Below are 18,284 nucleotides of genomic sequence, written 5' to 3' on the forward strand. Positions count from 1 at the left end.
AAAAGTGTTGGAGAAGCAAGAAGAAGGCAGTAATGCAAAGACTAAGGAATCCAGGTCACAAAGACCATAACAGGGGTAGATATTGGGAGAATGGAATTCAACAGGAGATTTAGACTTAAAAACAGTAAAGTGAAATAGTCTGAAGCCATAGGTGCCAGTTTTCATTAGGGCTTTCAGCTTCAATCTAGCCAAAGACTTAAATTAGTTGATTAAGTTGTGGCTGAAAAATTCTTTACATCTAGCCAGCTAAAACATATGAGCCATTAGTATCCTAAACTATGCTAATCAAATAACATAGCTTGCCGAAAAATTCATAAGCTGCATTATTTGAAACAGGAGTTATAGCTAGTTTACTCTGGGTGCATCAGGATGTTAACATACATTGCAATGTACCCATAGCCTAGCCTTAATGAAAATGCCACCGCCCAACCAAACTCCTAAAAATCCCTCAGTGGCTATATAGAAACCCCCCCCCCCCCATCCCACCCACTCCCACTGCCCTTGCAGGTGGCCTGTTGTGAAAATGTTGAAAAAAGCACTTTTTCAGAATGCCAGAAGCCCTGCCCCTTCACTGATAAAACTTGGCCTCTGGAGGCCAGGATCCCTTCCCCACCCTAGCCCACAATTCTGGATCCTTTTGTTAAAAAATTACCTTAGTGTTCCAGAGGATCAATCGACCACCATCTCCCAGACCCCCTCCATACCCATGACAATCTCCCTGGTGGTCTAGGAGACCCCAGACTCCCACTCACCCTGGATTCCCCTTACCCAAAAAAGTTGCATTGATGGTGCAGTGAAGGCCCAAGGCACCTCCTAGGCTCTGGGCCAGAGTGGCAGCCATTCTCCAAAATAGTACTGCCCGGCCTTTGCTCCTATTATTGGCGATAGGGGGTGGGAATAGGGTCTATGCAGACCTCGGGAGGTTTTACAACTATGATGGGGGGAGGAATTCTCCTAAGTGATGGTAGCTCCACAGTCCCAGGGCCACCATCGCACATTGTGTGAGGGCTTTCACTGCTGCACTATTTTCCTGAGAGGAAAAATACTACGGGATTCACAAAGCCATAGGGTGAGTTACATTTATGGAAAAACAACACGGCTTAGTGAATGACCTCCTTAGCTGGCTAGTGCTGAAAATTAACATAAGCTAAATTGCTCTCCTCCCCTCCTCCTGACCTGACCATATCTTCTAAACTGGCTAGAATTTGAGTGGCTAAATCTAGTTGCATAGTGAAATTAAGTGACTAGAGTTAGCTGCTTTGTAGGTTTAACTCTTTAGTTAAACTGCTAGACTGCTAGTAGACAGAAAAAAGTCAATAAAATGACCTACAATAGGTATAAGACAGATACTAGGAAACAGAGAATAGCTTGTAAAAAGGTCCAGAAGGTGGACAGTAGTATGGATAGGAAGTTGAAGAATATTGAAATCATACAGGATAAAAACTGTAATAGGGAGATTTGAAAGATAGGTCAGCAAGATACCATGATAACCAAGGAAGGAGTGCTTGGGATCAGGAGGCTTTATATAACAAAGCCCAGTAGTTTAAAGGGAAGACAGTAGTAAGATTACTGAAATGTTAAAAGGGTCAAGGAAGACAGGGCATTAGGAGGTAGGGATGTGCAGAGGAAAAATTTTCATTGTAGTTCAATCATTTATTCATTCATTGTTCATTTTGGGGGTAATTTTCAAAGGAGTTACGCGCATAAATGTAACTGCTATTGTAGCAATTTTCAAAAGCCATTTACTCACGTAAAGTGCACTTATGCGAATAAATCCTATGGACGATTCAATGGCATATATTGTAGCAATTTTCAAAAGCCCACTTACTCGAGTAAAGTGCATTTATATGCGTAAAACCCAGATTTACGCATGTAAATGCTTTTTAAAATCTGGCCCTTTATTCATTCATTCATTTCTCATTATTGCTTATATGTGTAAAGCAATGAAGCCTATTTTGGACTCTAAAATTAAGATTTCTTATCATTTCTCATCAAACTGGGGTGTAGATATCAGAAGAGTGAAGGCATGCCAAAAAATCAAGACTATATCAACATGGCACTAAAGAACTATGAGGAGCCCAAGATCCCACAATGGGGCAAACTAATACTAGCAGTGGCAGGCATTCTCCAAGGCAGCATCAGAGAAGCAAAATGGCTAAGACTGGCCAAATCATTCCAGGGCTGCAAAAGTGGGGCAAAGGGAGCCCATTATAGTAGCATGAACCCCCAAGGCTGCATGAGAGGGACAAAGTGGCACTGAGTGAGGCATGAATAGCTCAAGGCTTCATGAAGGGGGAACAAAGTGTCAAAAGAAGGCTAAGGTCCTACTGACTAGAGGGCACTAAATGCTCTTTAGCCACTAGGTGTTTAATATCCTTTGATTCAGGGAATCTAGGACATGATTCTTCTTTTGAATCAGTTTTTGCAAACACTGCTTCCATTACCTCAGAAGCAGTAATCATAGAGGATTGTAGTCCAGCTTCTGGGTGCTGCAATTCTTGCCTTTTGCTGTGCTATAATCCACTGAAAGCTGAATACTAAATGAGACCAATAATTGCAAGAAATGTAAGGGAATGGAATTAGAAGAAAATATCCAAGAGGGCATGAAAAGATAACTGGGTGGGCCAGGCCTGTAAAAAGCATCATATGGTCAGGGTGAAACCAATAGTCAGCAAGTATCATAGAGGAGGGAGATTTTAAAAGCACCAAGAAGATGCTGGAGCAGCAGAAGAAGCACCCTAACGTGCAGCAGTGGCACTGGAGATTATTAAAAACTGAAATGAGGAGTAGAACAACTCAGAAGACGAGTAGCCGTAAAACCCCCCAAAGGGTCTCAAAATCTGGAGTAGTGCAGCAGGCATACAAAACAGCAAATAGCCAGGGTAAGACCAATATTCAGCAAGTAAAATAAGGGGTAGATGTTAAGAAAGTGTGCCTTCGCGTACTTTTGTTGGCGCACCAGGTGCCAACAAAAGTACGCTTGATTTTAGTAGATACGCACTTGGCCGCGCGTATCAGCTAAAATCCAGGATCGGCGCACGCAAGGCTGCCGATGTCATGTAGCCGGCGCGCGCCGAGCCGCGCAGCCTGCCGCCGTTCCCTCCGAGGCCGCTCCGAAATCGGAGCGGCCTCAGAGGGAACTCGCTTTCGCCCTCCCCTCACCTTCCCCTCCCTTCCTCTATCTAACCCACCCCCCCGGCCCTATCTAGACCCCCCCTACCTTTGTCGGGGAATTTACGCCTCCCGGAGGGAGAAGTAAATCCCCGCGCGCCAGCGGGCTGCTAGCGCGCCGAGACGCGACCTGGGGGCAGTTCCGGAGGGCGCGGCCACGCCCCCGGACCGACCTGGGCCGAAACCATGCCCCCGGGCACGCCCCCGAAACGCCGCGTCCCGCCCCCAAAATGCTGCGCCGATCTGACATGCCCCCCTCGAAAAACCCCGGGACTTACACGAGTCCCGGGGCTCTGCACGCGCCGGTAGGCCTATGGAACATAGGCGCACTGGCGCGCAAGGCCCTGCTCGCGTAAATCCGGGCAGATTTACGTGAGCAGGGCTTTTAAAATCCGCCCCTAAGTGAAGGGGATTTGTACAGAAGCTTAGAAACAGCCAGAGTTGTGGTTACCTGTCTCAATAGGAGGAATGTGGTTGATCCTACCAGTGGCATATGCTTCTGTTAAACTGTAATGTGCAGAACCTGGAGTGGAATGAAGGGCCCAAGGAGTGGTGTAGTAGGTGTGCAAAGCAATGTATGGCCAGGGCAAGACCAAGAGTCAACAAGTACTGTAAGGGAAGGGGATCTGGACAGAAGCTCAAAGACAGCCAGAATTGGGGATGCCTGTCTCAGTAGGAGGAATGTGGTTGATCGTATCAATAGATTAGTATATGCTTCTGTCAAACTGTGAAGATCACGCCATGTATGTGCTATGTATACATGGCCAGTCCAGTTAAAGTGTGAATGGCTCATTAAATCAGTTATAATTTTATCTGGCACTTCTGTGGTGATTGATCATAGAGCTAATGCATGCCAATGAACGCTGACCCACAAGACATAATGCAGGGAATTGCAAACAACACAAAGGCATCCAAACCACCAAAGTGTGTCACACTAGCACAAAGGTGTCTAAATCCCCAAGGTACAGAATGCAGTGGATCAAAAACAGCACAAAGATATCTAAAACACCAAGGCATGGAGAACAGTGATTCACAAGCAGTATAAAAGGCCTAGATAAATCTTGACAGCAAGATGAAAAGCCATAGAAGAGATGGGGTAGGAGGAGAAACTTGTATCTTTTTTCTTTTTTCACATTTTTTTTTTTGCAGGCAAAAAAACCCAGCTTAACTAACAAACAACAAAGTGGGAGACATAGGCTGGAATTGGGGTGGGCTACAACAAAACAAAGAACATAAAAGATAGGCAGAGCAGCAGCAAGACTCCTATGTTGGTACATCAGGGCTACAGAAGGTAGACAGAGTAACAGTAAGTTTCCTAAGGTGGGGCATCTGGGGCAGTGTAGGTAGGCAGAGTAGCAGCATATCCCCTAAGGTGATATATGAGGGCATGGCTAGTAGGCAGAGTGGTAACAATAAAACCCCTAAGATGGTATATGAGAGGGATTGCAGGTACACAAAGCAGCAGCAAGGCCCCTAAGGTGGTATATCTGAGGCATGGAAGGTAATCATGTCATAACGAGAACTCTAAGGTGAAAAAACAGAATATAAATCAATAAATAAATAATATGGATGTGCAGAGGTAAAAATTTTGTGTTATTTCTTGTTTGGTTTTGTGGGTTTTCCCCCACAAATTTCATTTTGTTTAATGTTTCATTAGTATCTTTCATTTAAGAAAACAAATCAAATAAAACAAAAGGAAAAAAAAGGAAAAAAAAGGAAAAGGGCCTCCCAAGGCCTCCCGACCCCCACTACCCATCCCTCCCACCTGGAAAAATGCTGGGGCCAGCATTCCCTCCAGTCCCCGCTTACACACTCTGAAGGGGATCTGCTGGCGAGGCCTAGGCCCAGGCCAAAGACTCAAACTTGCATAGGTGTAGGACGTAGTAGGTTGTCACAACCTTGGATTAAGCTCTATGCAATGCTGAGGCTTGGAGACCTGGTCCTGATGCTGGGGCCCTGGCCCAATGCCAGGGCCTGATCCGGAGACTGGGTCCTGATGCATGGGCCTCGGCCTAGACCAGAACCCAGACCCGGCCCGAAGACCGGTCCTGCCGGTAGATTCTTTTTTTACCATTTGTAATGAAAAAGGATTCGTTTAATTTGGGGGGCTTCTCAATTCATTTTAGGGCCCTTGAAATAAATGAATTGGCTCTTATTTGTTGTGTTTTTCAAATTTGATTAAAATGAATGCACACCCCTAATAAATAAGGTGGTATGTCAGAGGCATGGCAGAAAGGCAGCAAGATCTTCAAGGTGCTTTTGGTAGTCTTGCCACTGACATGGAAATTCTGGTAACCCAAGCAAACACAGATTGATTTTCAAAAAGACCAGTTTTTCATCTGTGATGCCAGCCTTTAGCAATGAGGGCTCAGAATTTCCACTGCCATTGGGACGACCACGTTCAGTGGCCAAAATGGTGGGTAGTAAAGATAGTGGAGTCACCTTGGCTAAGTCTAGTCAGACTGTGGAATTCTGTGCTCAGTATACCAGTGCTTCTGCGTCTATATCCTCAATGGACTCTGCAAGATAGTGTATCACAGAAATTTGTGCTGGGATCTCCTTTGCTGGGGTAGGTCAAGCATCTCTCTTGTTAATTGCTTTAGATATGACCTGTGTCAGGAGAGATGGTTCTTTGAGGGCAATGTGGCTTTGGTGTACTAAGGTGGGAGAGGAAGTGACAGCTGACAGGGTGCTGCTCCTGTTTGCACCACTTTCTGAGGTGGCCACTCTTTCCTGTGCTACATCCCCACTATGCCTCAGCATATGATGCTCCTGTTCACACACCCTGGCTATCAGCAACTCCTTCATGAATGTGAGAAGCTGAAACTGGAGGGCGAGACTTCCTTTCACTCACAGATCACAAAGAGTGGCATGCATGTATGTATTCCTTTCTATCAGAGATTTCAGTCTCTCTTGCACCTGCTGCTGTAAGGAATCCAGAAATTGCAACATCTCTGCTTCCATTCCTTCTTGCTCACATTAGCCCTCTAACTTTTCCTCCAGAATATTTACTATAGGGATAACCTCGCCCATGGTGGTGCTTCTGGAAATCAGTTTCTCCATGGCATTCTTGAAGGGTATAGGATTTTAATCAACTGCCTCATCACTACCCAATCATGTTGCCCTAGGGGGTAATCCACACCTATCTATGTTTCCAGAGATGGATCATGAAGGGGTATTTGTTGCTCCACTACCTCTTCAGCATTGTGTAGGTGGAATTCCAGTGGATGTCAGCATCCTGAATCAGATGTTTGCGAGGTATCCCAAATTTTTCCTGTTTTTCACAGAGAAGCTGCCCTCTCTTCACACTTTGATAGAGATGCCATGCTATTTTCCTGCATCTCTCTATCAAGTTCTTCAAGTATAGATTCCTGTGATTCTTGGGCCACATCCCCAGAGCAACCCTCACTGCCAAGTATAGCAAGTGTAGAAAGCAATGGATACCATGAAAGGCCCTAACTTCTATTGCATTTACCATATTTGCACCATTGTCTGTCACAAAGAAACCTGTCTGAAGACTCCTGCCACTCCAGTCTAGTTGCTAATCCTCCAGCATCTTTCTTTTAGCTGATAGAATATTGTACTAAGTATGGCAGTTTTCCATCTACTGGATGTGCAGCAAATCCCACCTGCACCCTGATACTCCTTCCCTGCTAGAACTGCTGCCAGTCCTGCCTCAGTCAGGACCCCCCAGTGTGCCATCAGGGAGAGGTAAATGTGTGTATTGTTCATGGAGGTGTAGATATTGCTGGTGAAGTACATGCTACTCCCATCTGCATTAAGCAGCTGTGCCTGCATGTGACTATGGCATTGGTTGTACAAGCTGAGGATGATTTTATTACTAAATGTAGCCTGGAGGGGACTTTGTAATTGGGGGATAACACACGTAGCAGATGCTTAAAGCTATTGTTCTCCACTACCTACAGGGGCTGGTCATCAAGGGCAATCATTTCACTGATGATTCTCATTACTACTTAGATGATGCCTGCTTTTTGTTTTGGGACAGTGCTACAGAAAACCACCCCATTTCCTCTATGGTGGGTTGCCGCTGCAGACACATGGCTGGGAGATTGCTGGCCTGATAGCTGACTGCTGGAAGGGGCTGTGGGATTAGCTTGGGTAAAAGTCTTCTCCTTTTCAACTCCTTTCCTCTGGCTTTTACTTGGAGAGGTAGAACGTTTCGTCAAGCTAGTAAGGATACCCACACACAATGCCAATGTGCTGCTTTTCCTCATGATACTACATACCAGCATTTGTCAGATACCCCACTTTCTCTCTTTGACTGGTATCTTTACTGCAGTGAATACACTGAGCAAGATGAGGGTCCCTCCTCACTTTAAAGTGCCTCCAGACGAGGAATGTCTTCCCCAATCTCTTCTCTACATCTTTGAGGGCTGATGCTGGCACTGGAGTTGAGGTTGAGGGTGAGGGTGTACACAGAAGAAAAATACTAGGGGCATCACTTACACTCTATCTGCACTGCCGACTCTTGCTGAAGGTTGCTTTTATTACCATCAGTATCATAATCTATCTTTCCCATTGCTGAACTGGAAGTTAAATGCTACTGACTAATCCTCCTAAATTATCTTCAGCTACTAGATCTTCAAGTTTTGATTTAGGGAATCCCAGGCAAGACTCTTCCTCAGAATCAATTGTTGAAAATACTGCCTCCTTAGCCTCAGAAGGCAGTAACATGAAGCTGATTCTAACTGTTGCACTTCTATCACTTTTCCCTCTTCTCTAAAACAAGAAGGTGAGGAACAGGTGATGGTAGCACATACTCTCCAAATTTCAACTGCTTCTGCCTTGAGCTGCCAGTGCTTTCCATTCCTGTCATTCTATGGCTAAAAATGTCTCTCTTCAATTTCAAGACAGAACTAGTGCCTTTTTTTTATCACAGCTACTAGATATAGATGGGGCTGGATCTGCACCATTTCCTCTTCCCCTGTCAAAGCTGACAAGCCTGCCATTCCTTCATCTCCCTTTTCCTGTCATGATGGAATTTGTTGACGTGCACTGCCTACTAGGGGTTTGGATATTACAAGTGAATTTATTTATTGATACTATAACTGTACCCCTACTCACAGTATGAATAATTGTATGTTACACACAGATATACATATACAGTGTAGATGTGCTATGCAGTATACACTGTTGACTGACTCCACATAGAAAAAACTATTAGTTAAACACTAAACAGAACCAAAAAGACTGGAAATGTCTCCCATGTATTTCTATTTCCTAAATGCCCACACTCAAGTCCCACTCCCCCCCCCCCCCCCCCTCGACACATACCAATTGCTTCTTTGAGGAATAACAACACTGTTTACCTTCTGGCAGTTTCAATCCTCCCCAATCCCCTTTCAAACTGTAAGCTTAATTATCCTCCCTTGAAAAAGAAAACCAAACATTGTTCCTCCTAAATGTAGTACTGACTAAAGTCATATGCGAATGTCCAAAAATAATATATATACTGTTATATTTTAATGGAAAAAAAGTGAAAATATCAGAAAAAAGTTTTCTTTAAAAGAAAACTTTAAAACCTAATTGTTGTAATTAATGAAGGTCATTTTCACCATTCTTTAGCTTTTGCATTATATATAAATTAAATGGTGTTGCTATCAATATCATTTAATAATCTTAATTAAGGATACCTCCAGCAAATGACTGTTAATTGATATTGCTGTTTTTCCTTCATTTCAAATTATTGAAGGCATTAAGTATAGCTTATTTTAACAGCAGGGGCACAATAAAAGAAACAGTGTGAAACCTAGGAAACACAGATCAAATAATTCTCAGACATGGCATACGATCATGCTATTTGCCAAGTGCTAAAGCCATAATTTTGAGATTGGAAAATTAACATTTTCTAATTAAGTAATCTTCAGGAAAATGGAGTGGTTCCTACTATTTAGATTTGAAGCGTGATAGTCATTAAACAATCTTTTGCATCAGGTATCTTAAAGTCAACAGATTTCAATGTATTCAGCACAGTTTGGATGTTCATTTTCTAAGTTATTACAAAGCTCAAATACGAATTAGTTGGAACTTAATCAAGTAAGTTTCCATAACATTAAAGATCTAACAGAAGTACAAAGATTTGGGTCAGTTTGTTCCCAAGTTCCCAAGCTTTTCCTTGAATCAGTGATGTCATACCAGTTTCTTATCGACAGACTCTTACCACTCACTCAGCGAGACATAGTTTTTTGTCTCAGTGAGCTTACCTAAATTCTGATTTTTATCTTTGGAGGGTAAATATTAGAAAAAAGGATGAAGAGCAACCATCATAAAACAGATCTTTACAATCTTTGATTCTCTGGCCATGGTGGTAAAATTAATCTTGTTTCTTTTTCCTACTTGTTAGAAAAATTGGACAAACACAATGAATGAGTCCATATTTGTTTTATTCATGGACCCCCAAAACAAATGGATGGGTCCTATGAATGAAACAAAAATATTTGTCTCATTCATTTATGTTTCCTATTCAAGTCTATAGCCCCTTGAAGTCTATGCCTGTGTACTGCTCAGCAAAATAACAGCTGGTAACTATAGCAACAAATGGTTTCCTTTGTGACTTCACAGCCTTATTAGAGCTGAGGCAGGACAAGTTGACAAGGAGATACAGAGAGGACAAATCTTAGTGCAGCATATTTTTAAGTAGCCTATAGCTGCTCTCTGGATAAAGTGATACTGACCCTCTCCTACTGTAAATCTGCATGAGAAACAGTCTATAGTTCCTCTTTAGCTATTGGCACAGAAAGATGTGTTTATAGAAGCTCTCACCCTGTGGAGGGTTTTGGTCCAGAGGGACATTAGCCTGTTTTTTGTGTTGGGAATGGGTGGTTGTCACAATCTCCTTAGGGTGTGAAGGAGGCTATTAGGCGATCAAGAGTACTTCTACTGATAGGGGCATTGAAGTTATTATCTTGGAATGTGAAAGGTATTAACATGTACACCAAGCGGAAGCAGTTGTTGCAGGATGCAGTAAGAATGAAGGTTGACATTCTGTTATGTCAAGAAATTCATTTGAGAAAACAAATATGAAAGATTGATGCTTTCCAAACACTATCTAGTACAACTTTTTGCCTCAGCCATGGAGACTTCCAAATATAGCGGAGTAGGCATCTTTTTTTCAAATCAGGTAGTGGTGGATGTAATCTCTATATTAAAGGATTTGGATGGCAGATACCTTACTGTGAAATCTAAGTTAGGTAAAGATATCTATACTATAGCTAATGTCTATGGCCCAAATGCTGGTCAGGGAAAGGTTTTAGAGGGATTCTCTGATAACTAAATAATGGGCAGAAGGTTATATTATAGTAGGGGGATTTCAACATTATGGGATATCCATTCCTGGATAATAGTGGAGGGGGATCTACTAAATCAAACAAACAGGGATTAAAAACACTTGTGGCAGTCTGGGATTTGGTTGATGTGCGGCACCTCTTTTATCCTTCTGAATAAAATTATACTTTCTTCTCTAAGGCTCATAATGTCTACTCTAGGATTGATTTTTTCTTAGTGGATAAAGCCTTAGGGGTAGATTTTCTAAGGTACGCGCGAGTATCCATGTGTGTGCATGCTTCCCGGTGCACACACATGGACATGCCGATTTTATAACATGCGCGTGCTGGCATGCATATGTTAATAAATCGTTGTGCCATGCACATCGGATTTTGTAATCCGCGTTCGCAAGGGGGGGAAGATTTAGGCAATTGCCATGTGACGACACATCCCAGCCTTTTCCAGTTCCCTCCCTGTCCGCTCCAATTAAGAAGCAGACTGGTAGGAAACTTCCCTACCCCCCTATCTAACCTTCCTTCCCCTTCCCCTCTCCTCCTCACCCCCTAAACCTACCCTACCTTACCTTTTTTTCTTTTCCAAGCTGCTGCTCCTCCGGAGCAGTAGTAACTTGTGCGCAAATGGCCGCTGTTTAGGTGCCTCCAGCCCCACTCCTCCCCATCCCCCAGACTGCCCCTCCCTACCCCCCGGGCTGCCCCTTTATCTGGGTCCAGCACTTTGGCACGTAACCCCATTTTTTATGCACACAGGGGAATAAAAATTTGGCCGTTAGTGAACAAGGTGGGGTTGTCAAAGATTGAACCCTTAACATGATCTGACCATGCAGTTGTATGGATATCCTTAAATGGGCTGGGGGAACATTCTTGCCAAAGTGTTTGGAGACTTAATGAGAGTATACTGGATGACCCTGATTTTTGTGAGCATTTGCGTAATGAAATGAACGATTACCTTGACAAGAATGAGAATGGTAAAGTGTCATCAGGCACAGTCTGGGACTGTTTTAAAGCAGTTGCCAGAGGCAAATTGATAGTTAGGGCATCCTATATAAAGAAAAAAAAGGAGTAGAAGAGATTGCAACTGCTAGAATGTTTAACTAAATTGGAGGTTCACCATAAGCGGCAGGTAAATTCTTGATTAGGGAGGCAACTGGAGCAGTTAAGGGGAGAATTGAAATCTCTGGATATGGAGGAGATTGTTTTTCAGATGGATGGTTAAACAAGAATTTTTTGAGGGTGGTAGTAAGGCCAGTAGATTATTGGCTAGAAAACTCAAAGTTAGAGTCTTACAGAATCACATTCTCAAACTTAAGGGTAGAAATGGGGAAATGTGCCAGATAGTGAGAGTATAAGAGCTCAGTTCACCCAATTTTATCGGAAGTTGTACTCTATGCATTAGGACATGTGCATGGCCGCTGTAAGGTGCCGGGCCTTCATCTTCGCCGCAAACGGAGCGTATGCCACGGGACGCGCTCCGTTCACAGCATGCCAGGGTCTCCTCTGCTATTTTCTGCTTGTCCCACAATGGCTGCTGCCCTTCAGGTTTTGAATAGTCTTCCAGCGAGGGAGGAAATCTGCGGGAAGGAGGAATTCTGCGCAAAATCTGCATTCCACAGTAGCGCTGAATTCCCCCAGGAGTACCCTCTTGTAGCTGGTGTTGTGACATGGCCGCTGTATAGCATGTTTGAGCCTCCATGGCGGCCAGGGAGCCACTTGCGCCATTTATCGGCGGGCTGGGGAACATGCGCAAGCACTGACGTACACACTACCAAGCCCGATATATTATAGCGCCATCTATTGGTGGGCTTGAGAACATGCGCAAGCACTGACAGACACACTACCAAGCCCGATATATTATGGATTGAAACATCTTTGGAGCAGAACGAGACCAAAAGAGTTTCAGGAAGTGGTGACTACTTTCTATTTAGACTCCTCCGACTACTATTTCTATCTGCAGATAAATCACTTTCCATCGCAGAAAATGGTTAAGGGAAGTCTGGGATAGAGAAAATCTCTTTTTGAAGGTTTTTGTGATAAGGCTCATTTGTGGTTACAAAGGGGATTTCTAGAATATACAGTCTCTTAATTAAAGATCTTAAGCAACCCCCTTCATACATTGTGGGCTGGGAAAAAGATCTGCATTGTACACTGGGAGAACGGAGATAGAATTTATGTTTTGCTTATACCAAAAGGAGCTCCATTTCTGTGTTAATACTAGAAAAGTTATAAAATATTATACTGCTGGTATCTCACACCAGCCAGACTGCATATGTTGTACCCAACATTGGATGAGCCTTGTTGGCAAAACTGTAGTATGTTAAGCACTTTTTTACATATGTGGTGGGAATATCCTATGATTGCTATATTCTGGGATGACATCGTAAAGTTGTTGAGTGAAATAGTGGGGGTCACTATCCCTAAAGATCCTCTGCTTTTTCTTTTAAATATACCTGATTCTGACCAAGAATCTGACGTTGTCATACTATCTCATCAAATAATATTGGCTGTTCGAGGGGAAATCGCCTGCTACTGGAGGAAACCTTCGGCTCTGCCCATTCAAAGAGTCATTCAGAGGTTGGCTAAGATTTATTATTAAACAGACTAACTTCACTGAAGTGGAAACAGCTTTCTAAATTTGAGAAATTATGGCACCGATATATATTATGGCAAAAGCAGAGCTAATTTGATGGTATGCGGGTTAAGTGAGAGCGTGCATCTACTATGCGTCATTTTTCCTTTGACAGAGGAGGGGGAGGGGGAAAAATATACAATGAAAGCACACACAGTTCTCATACTTCTAGTTATGCAATGTGATCTGTCTTTAGTCCTCTGACATTACCGATATTTTTGAGTTGGAAATGTGCAGGGGAGGGGTGACAGGCTTGGATCTAATGGAGTGGATTTCTGTACTGTTTTGCATAAAGTTGTATCTGGTTGTGTTTTCTAACAAAATCTTAATTTAAAAAAATAAATAACATTTTCCTGATCTGACAATGAATTAGCTATATTAAGGGTAGGCAATATCAGACCTGGAATGCCACAGCTAGGTCTGGTTCTCAGGATATTCACAATGAATATGCATGAGGTACATTTGCATGCACTGCCTCTATTGTATGCAAATATATCTCATGCATATTCATTGTGGATCTCCTGAAAACCAGATCTGTTTGTAGCACTCCAGAACTGGAGCTACCTACCCTTGAACTATATAGTAGTAGTTTAGTAGCATCTGGTTACTCTATTTAATAAACTACTAATATTAGTATACTATGTTCCAATCAAATATTATTCTAATCTATTTTATATAATAGACTAATAAATATAAATCAGTCTGTGCATGTATACATTTATTTACCTATTTTATATAATACATATCGTATGATATTATTTTGGGTTTATACATTGGTTCAAGATAAATGACATAGCTAAAATCCCCCTTCCCCAGAGTTTACAACTGGTCAGATTCCTTGACGCATTTTCCCATTTGGTATATATGAGAAAAATGCTTAGTACATCTGGCCCATGTGGCTTGCCTATGGTCATGCAGTGAGTAGGTTGAGAGGAGAACCTTCAGGTTAGCATCTCTGTGGATCACCCATTATGCTAGATGGCCAACTTAGTAATATGTTAGTTCCATTTCATTGTGTGTTCTTGTCATTCTTACTATGATGAACACAGACAACCACACACCACATGGAGACTTTCAGTGATTTGATTAATGATGTCAGATAGCCAGTCTATAAAACACAGACGGGCCGATACAGTAAAAAATGAGGGAAAGTGGGCACTCCATGCTGAGATTCCACTATCCCGACACGCGTCCTGGGCGTGCGATTCTGTATTTAAATGAGGTGGTGCACTAATAAGGAGGCACTAGGGACAAGAGCGCATTCCTAGCGCTTCCTTATTAGTGGTAGAGGTGGCTGTCAGCGAGTCCGACAATCGACGCTCTATTTTACCAGTGTCGATTCTCGAACCCGCTGAGAGCCATGGATTAGGAAAACAGACGCCGGTAAAATTGAGTGTCTCTTTTTCTAACCCGCTGACTGGTGAGCAGATTTTTTTTACATTTTTTTTTTATTTTTTTAAGCTTTGGTTCCTCCAACTTTATCGGGTTGCTCAGAAATTAATGCCTTCTCTTACTGTATCGGCCTGAGTGTATGAAGCCCAACATACATTACAGAAAATGCAAGAAGAGCAGAAAGAGGGGTAGTGTGATCTTTAAGACTAGCTAGTACCATGAAGCAAGCCAAGGTCATGGAAGAAAAGAGCATGCCAGATAGGCCCTAAGGCCATATACCTAGGCATCAGGGATTGACTGGGGCTTAGGTAAAAGGGGTTATAGGAAGGAAGAAAACAGCAGCAACTGCCCTTTTACAATCAAACTGCCTGTATGCATAATTGTTATTGTAAATTTTTTCTGATCCAAGGCTCAACTTCTAGTTTATTACTAGTTCCAGCTTGTGACCCAATTTCTGACTTCAGTTTCTGGCATGAAGTCCCATCTCACTTCTAGTACTGGTTCCTATCCCTGAAACTTGCCTGGCTCCATCTCAAGTCCTACAGCCCTGGTTCAACTTAAGTTCTGCTCCAGATCTTACCACCTGCAAACTCCAGATCTGGGCTTCTGTCTACCCAGGGCTGGTGCAAAAATATTTGTCTACCTAGCGAACCTTCGCTCATCCTCCCCTTCTCTCAGCTTACCTATTGGCAGAAGCTCCGGCATAACTGGCAGTATTGGATCCAGCACAATGCTTCCCTCTTTGGCAGTATCAGCTTTGGAATGGCAACCCTCCAGGCTTCACGCTGATAAGATTTTGCCATAATCCCCAAAATTTTGGTGCTTCAGGTGACAACCTAAGTTTCCTAATGGAAGCCCCAGCCCTGTGTTTACCAAGTGCATTTTCTAACTACTGGATATTTCCTAGCCTGTCCTAGGCCCAGCCTTAGAACCCATGCCCGGGTCTCAGTCCTGCTCCAGGTCCCATAAGTACTAAAGGGCAGTAATCTGAGGATGGGTAAATCACTATTTACCTGGGTAAATAGCTTTAAAAAAGTTTCTCCATAATCATTAATCACACACATTCCGACAATTGACAGCTAGAATCTACATGTCTCACTCTTAATCTATTAGCTAAGGATCAATATTCAAAGGATTTAGATGCCAAATTTTGGCAGTTAGGGACCTAAATAGGACCCTTTCAATACTGATTAGGGTTGAAAGCTTATATTTAGGATCCTATTTTTCACTAGGTTCCTAAATTTAGGCACCTAAAAACTGGGCGGCCTCAGGGGTAGAGTTAGAGTGAGGGAAAAATGTTAGGTGCCTAGCATTGATTTTTAGTACTAGGCACCCTAACTTTCTCTCAGATTCACCAAAATGCATTTATGATAATTGCAGAGAGAGACTTCATAGTAGTGAACTATTTATATCACTATAGGACGACCAGCTAGTAACTTGAGGTGAGGTTTTGGTGGTGTTTTAGGGTTTTGGGGGCAGTTTTACATGCAGAGTGAGACGTACGAGCAGCACAGTAGACCTCAGTGAAGATGTGACATCATTTCTTCAATGTTCTCTCGCCCTGTGTGTGACTTTCCTCACTCCAAATGATGTCACATCTTCACTGAGGTCTACTGTGCTGTTTGTACATCTCATTCTGCATGTAAAACTGGCCCCAAACCCTATCCCACCACCAAAACCTCACCTCGAGTTTCTAGCTGGCCCTCCTACAGCAGTATAAATAAGTGACTGCTATGTGTCTCTCTCTCTCTCTCCACTCCACTCTCCCCTCTCCCCAAGCCCGAAATGCAATTTGCAATCTTTATCACAAATTGCATTATGGCAATTTCGGGCATTTCGCACAGCTTAACGCCAGGAAAAAAGGTGTAGTTATTTCCGGCATTAAAAGTGGGCAGTAGCATGCGTTACGCTATCACACAGTGCAATAATGCCCCTCATTTTCATTAATCCTACCCAAACCCCTCCCCAATCCCGCCCCTTTGAAAAATGTGTATTCGCGCCACGGGCTACCATAACTATTGCGTGTGTTATGGGGTTATCGAGGGCGTTAACGCCATAATGCATTTTGATGAATGACCCTGTTAGTACCTAAATTCAGGTAAATGAATTGCAGTCTTAAATTTTGGATCCTAAATGTTAGATGCCATAACTTAAGTGCATTTTCAGTTGAAAATTAGAGACCTAAAATAAAGCACTGAGCTCTCTGAAAATTGACCCTGCATTGTTTTTCATCCATCAAGGTTAGATGGAAGGCTTGCCTTGTCTTATGAAAGGAAAAGTTCAGTAATCAATCTCTATCATAAAATCTTTCAAATGGTGAAGTTTCTTGATCTGTGTGCCTGGTTCCACCAGACCCTACATAATCTCATTGCATTAGTAAAATTTAAGTCAGAGTGAAAAGTCGTAATGTGACAACATATATTACGCATGCCATTCATAATTTTCATAGTCAAAGAGCTTACCTCATAGTAACTCTGGACAGCATTCATAAAGGCTTCATCTGCCACTATCTGTGTTTCTCCGTTAAAGAAGGCCTGGAATCGATCTTTGACTGTTTGTAGTTGCTGCTTACTTATCTGTAAAATATCAGAAATAAAAAATACATTTATTAAATGAATATGTAACTGCGGCTAGCAGTCAGGGTAGGCCATGTAGGAGTGCAGTGCTGGACAGCAATATTGGCATGAGTTGAGGACCAAGGGGATAGGGGCCTAGCAGCAGTGGTCCAGGATGTAACTATAAAGGTTGCCTTCTCACAAGCCTTACCTCCTAGAAGGAGTTGACCAGCACAGAACAACTGAATGCCCCAGCTTACAAGCACTTGATTAGCTTTTGGGCAAATCAACTGTTTTCACTGGAGAACTAGTGGTAATACTAATATACATACAAATAGTATAGCACCCTTTACACATGTGTTAACACTAACATCCACTAATCTCAAAATCTCTCCTGTGTGTTTGCATTAAGAAAAACTAAAATTTAGGGATCCAAGTCATATAAACCAATTTGCTATCTCACTACAACTGCAGTGACTTCCCTGCAACAAATGTAAGCTTCATTTCTGCAAAATTCCTGAGCTACATAAATGGCCAAATATCATCAGACAACCAACATGTAGCATTTAGTCCTGTGCTACAGACAAGATATTCAAGCTATCATGGGAGATATTCACTCACAGCAGTGGCGTAGCCACGGGTGGGCCTGGGTGGGCAGGTGCCCACCCAACTTAGACCCAGGCCCACCCAACTGGCACCGGAACTGCAAGGCTGTCGCGGGATCCCATCCCCGCGACAGCGAACAAGAGAGCCCACGCCTCGCGCGCCATCACGGCACACATGGGGCAGCGCTGCTGCGGCCGTGTGGCCAACCGGTCTTCCTGTTGAGGGGGGGGAGCGGAAGCGCCGCGGGCAGCTTCCGCTTCCTCCCCCCAAAGCAGGAAGATCAGCTGCCTCTCCTGCTGCCACCCGTTCTCCTGCTATCTTCGGGCCCGCCGAACTTCCTGTTTGGGGGTGGGGAGCGGAAGCGCCGCAGGCAGCTTCCGCTTCCTCCCCCCAATGCAGGAAGATCAGCTGCCTCTCCTGCTGCCACCCGTTCTGCTATCTTCGGACCAAACGGCCTGCCTAACTTCCTGTTTGGGGGAGCGGAAGCGCCGCGCACAGCTTCCGCTTTCTCCCCCAAAGCAGGAAGATCAGCTGCCTCTCCTGCTGCCACCGGCCTCCTGCTATCTTCGGGCGTCGGGCCGTATGGTCCGCCGATCTTCCTGCTTGGGGGGGGGGAGGGAGGAAGCGGACGTT

General features: G+C 43.5%; 1 protein-coding gene across 6 annotated transcripts in view; it reads right to left on the reverse strand.

The window, feature by feature from the left end:
• The window catches only part of CADPS (calcium dependent secretion activator), a 1,086,201-nt gene that overhangs the window by 859,822 nt on the left and 208,095 nt on the right, over positions 1-18,284 (reverse strand). For 4 of the 6 annotated variants that reach the window (XM_029601008.1, XM_029601007.1, XM_029601006.1 and 1 more), the window contains exon 1: positions 16,953-17,062. In XM_029601008.1, the coding sequence (XP_029456868.1) occupies positions 16,953-16,979 (27 nt within the window). In that variant the 5' untranslated portion in view covers positions 16,980-17,062. Of the gene's footprint in view, positions 1-16,952; positions 17,067-18,284 lie in introns of those variants that run through there. The other 2 variants (XM_029601011.1, XM_029601010.1) reach the window with 1 other exon arrangement.

This window comes from Rhinatrema bivittatum, chromosome 4 (assembly GCF_901001135.1).
Source record: "Rhinatrema bivittatum chromosome 4, aRhiBiv1.1, whole genome shotgun sequence".
Lineage (NCBI taxonomy): Eukaryota > Metazoa > Chordata > Amphibia > Gymnophiona > Rhinatrematidae > Rhinatrema > Rhinatrema bivittatum.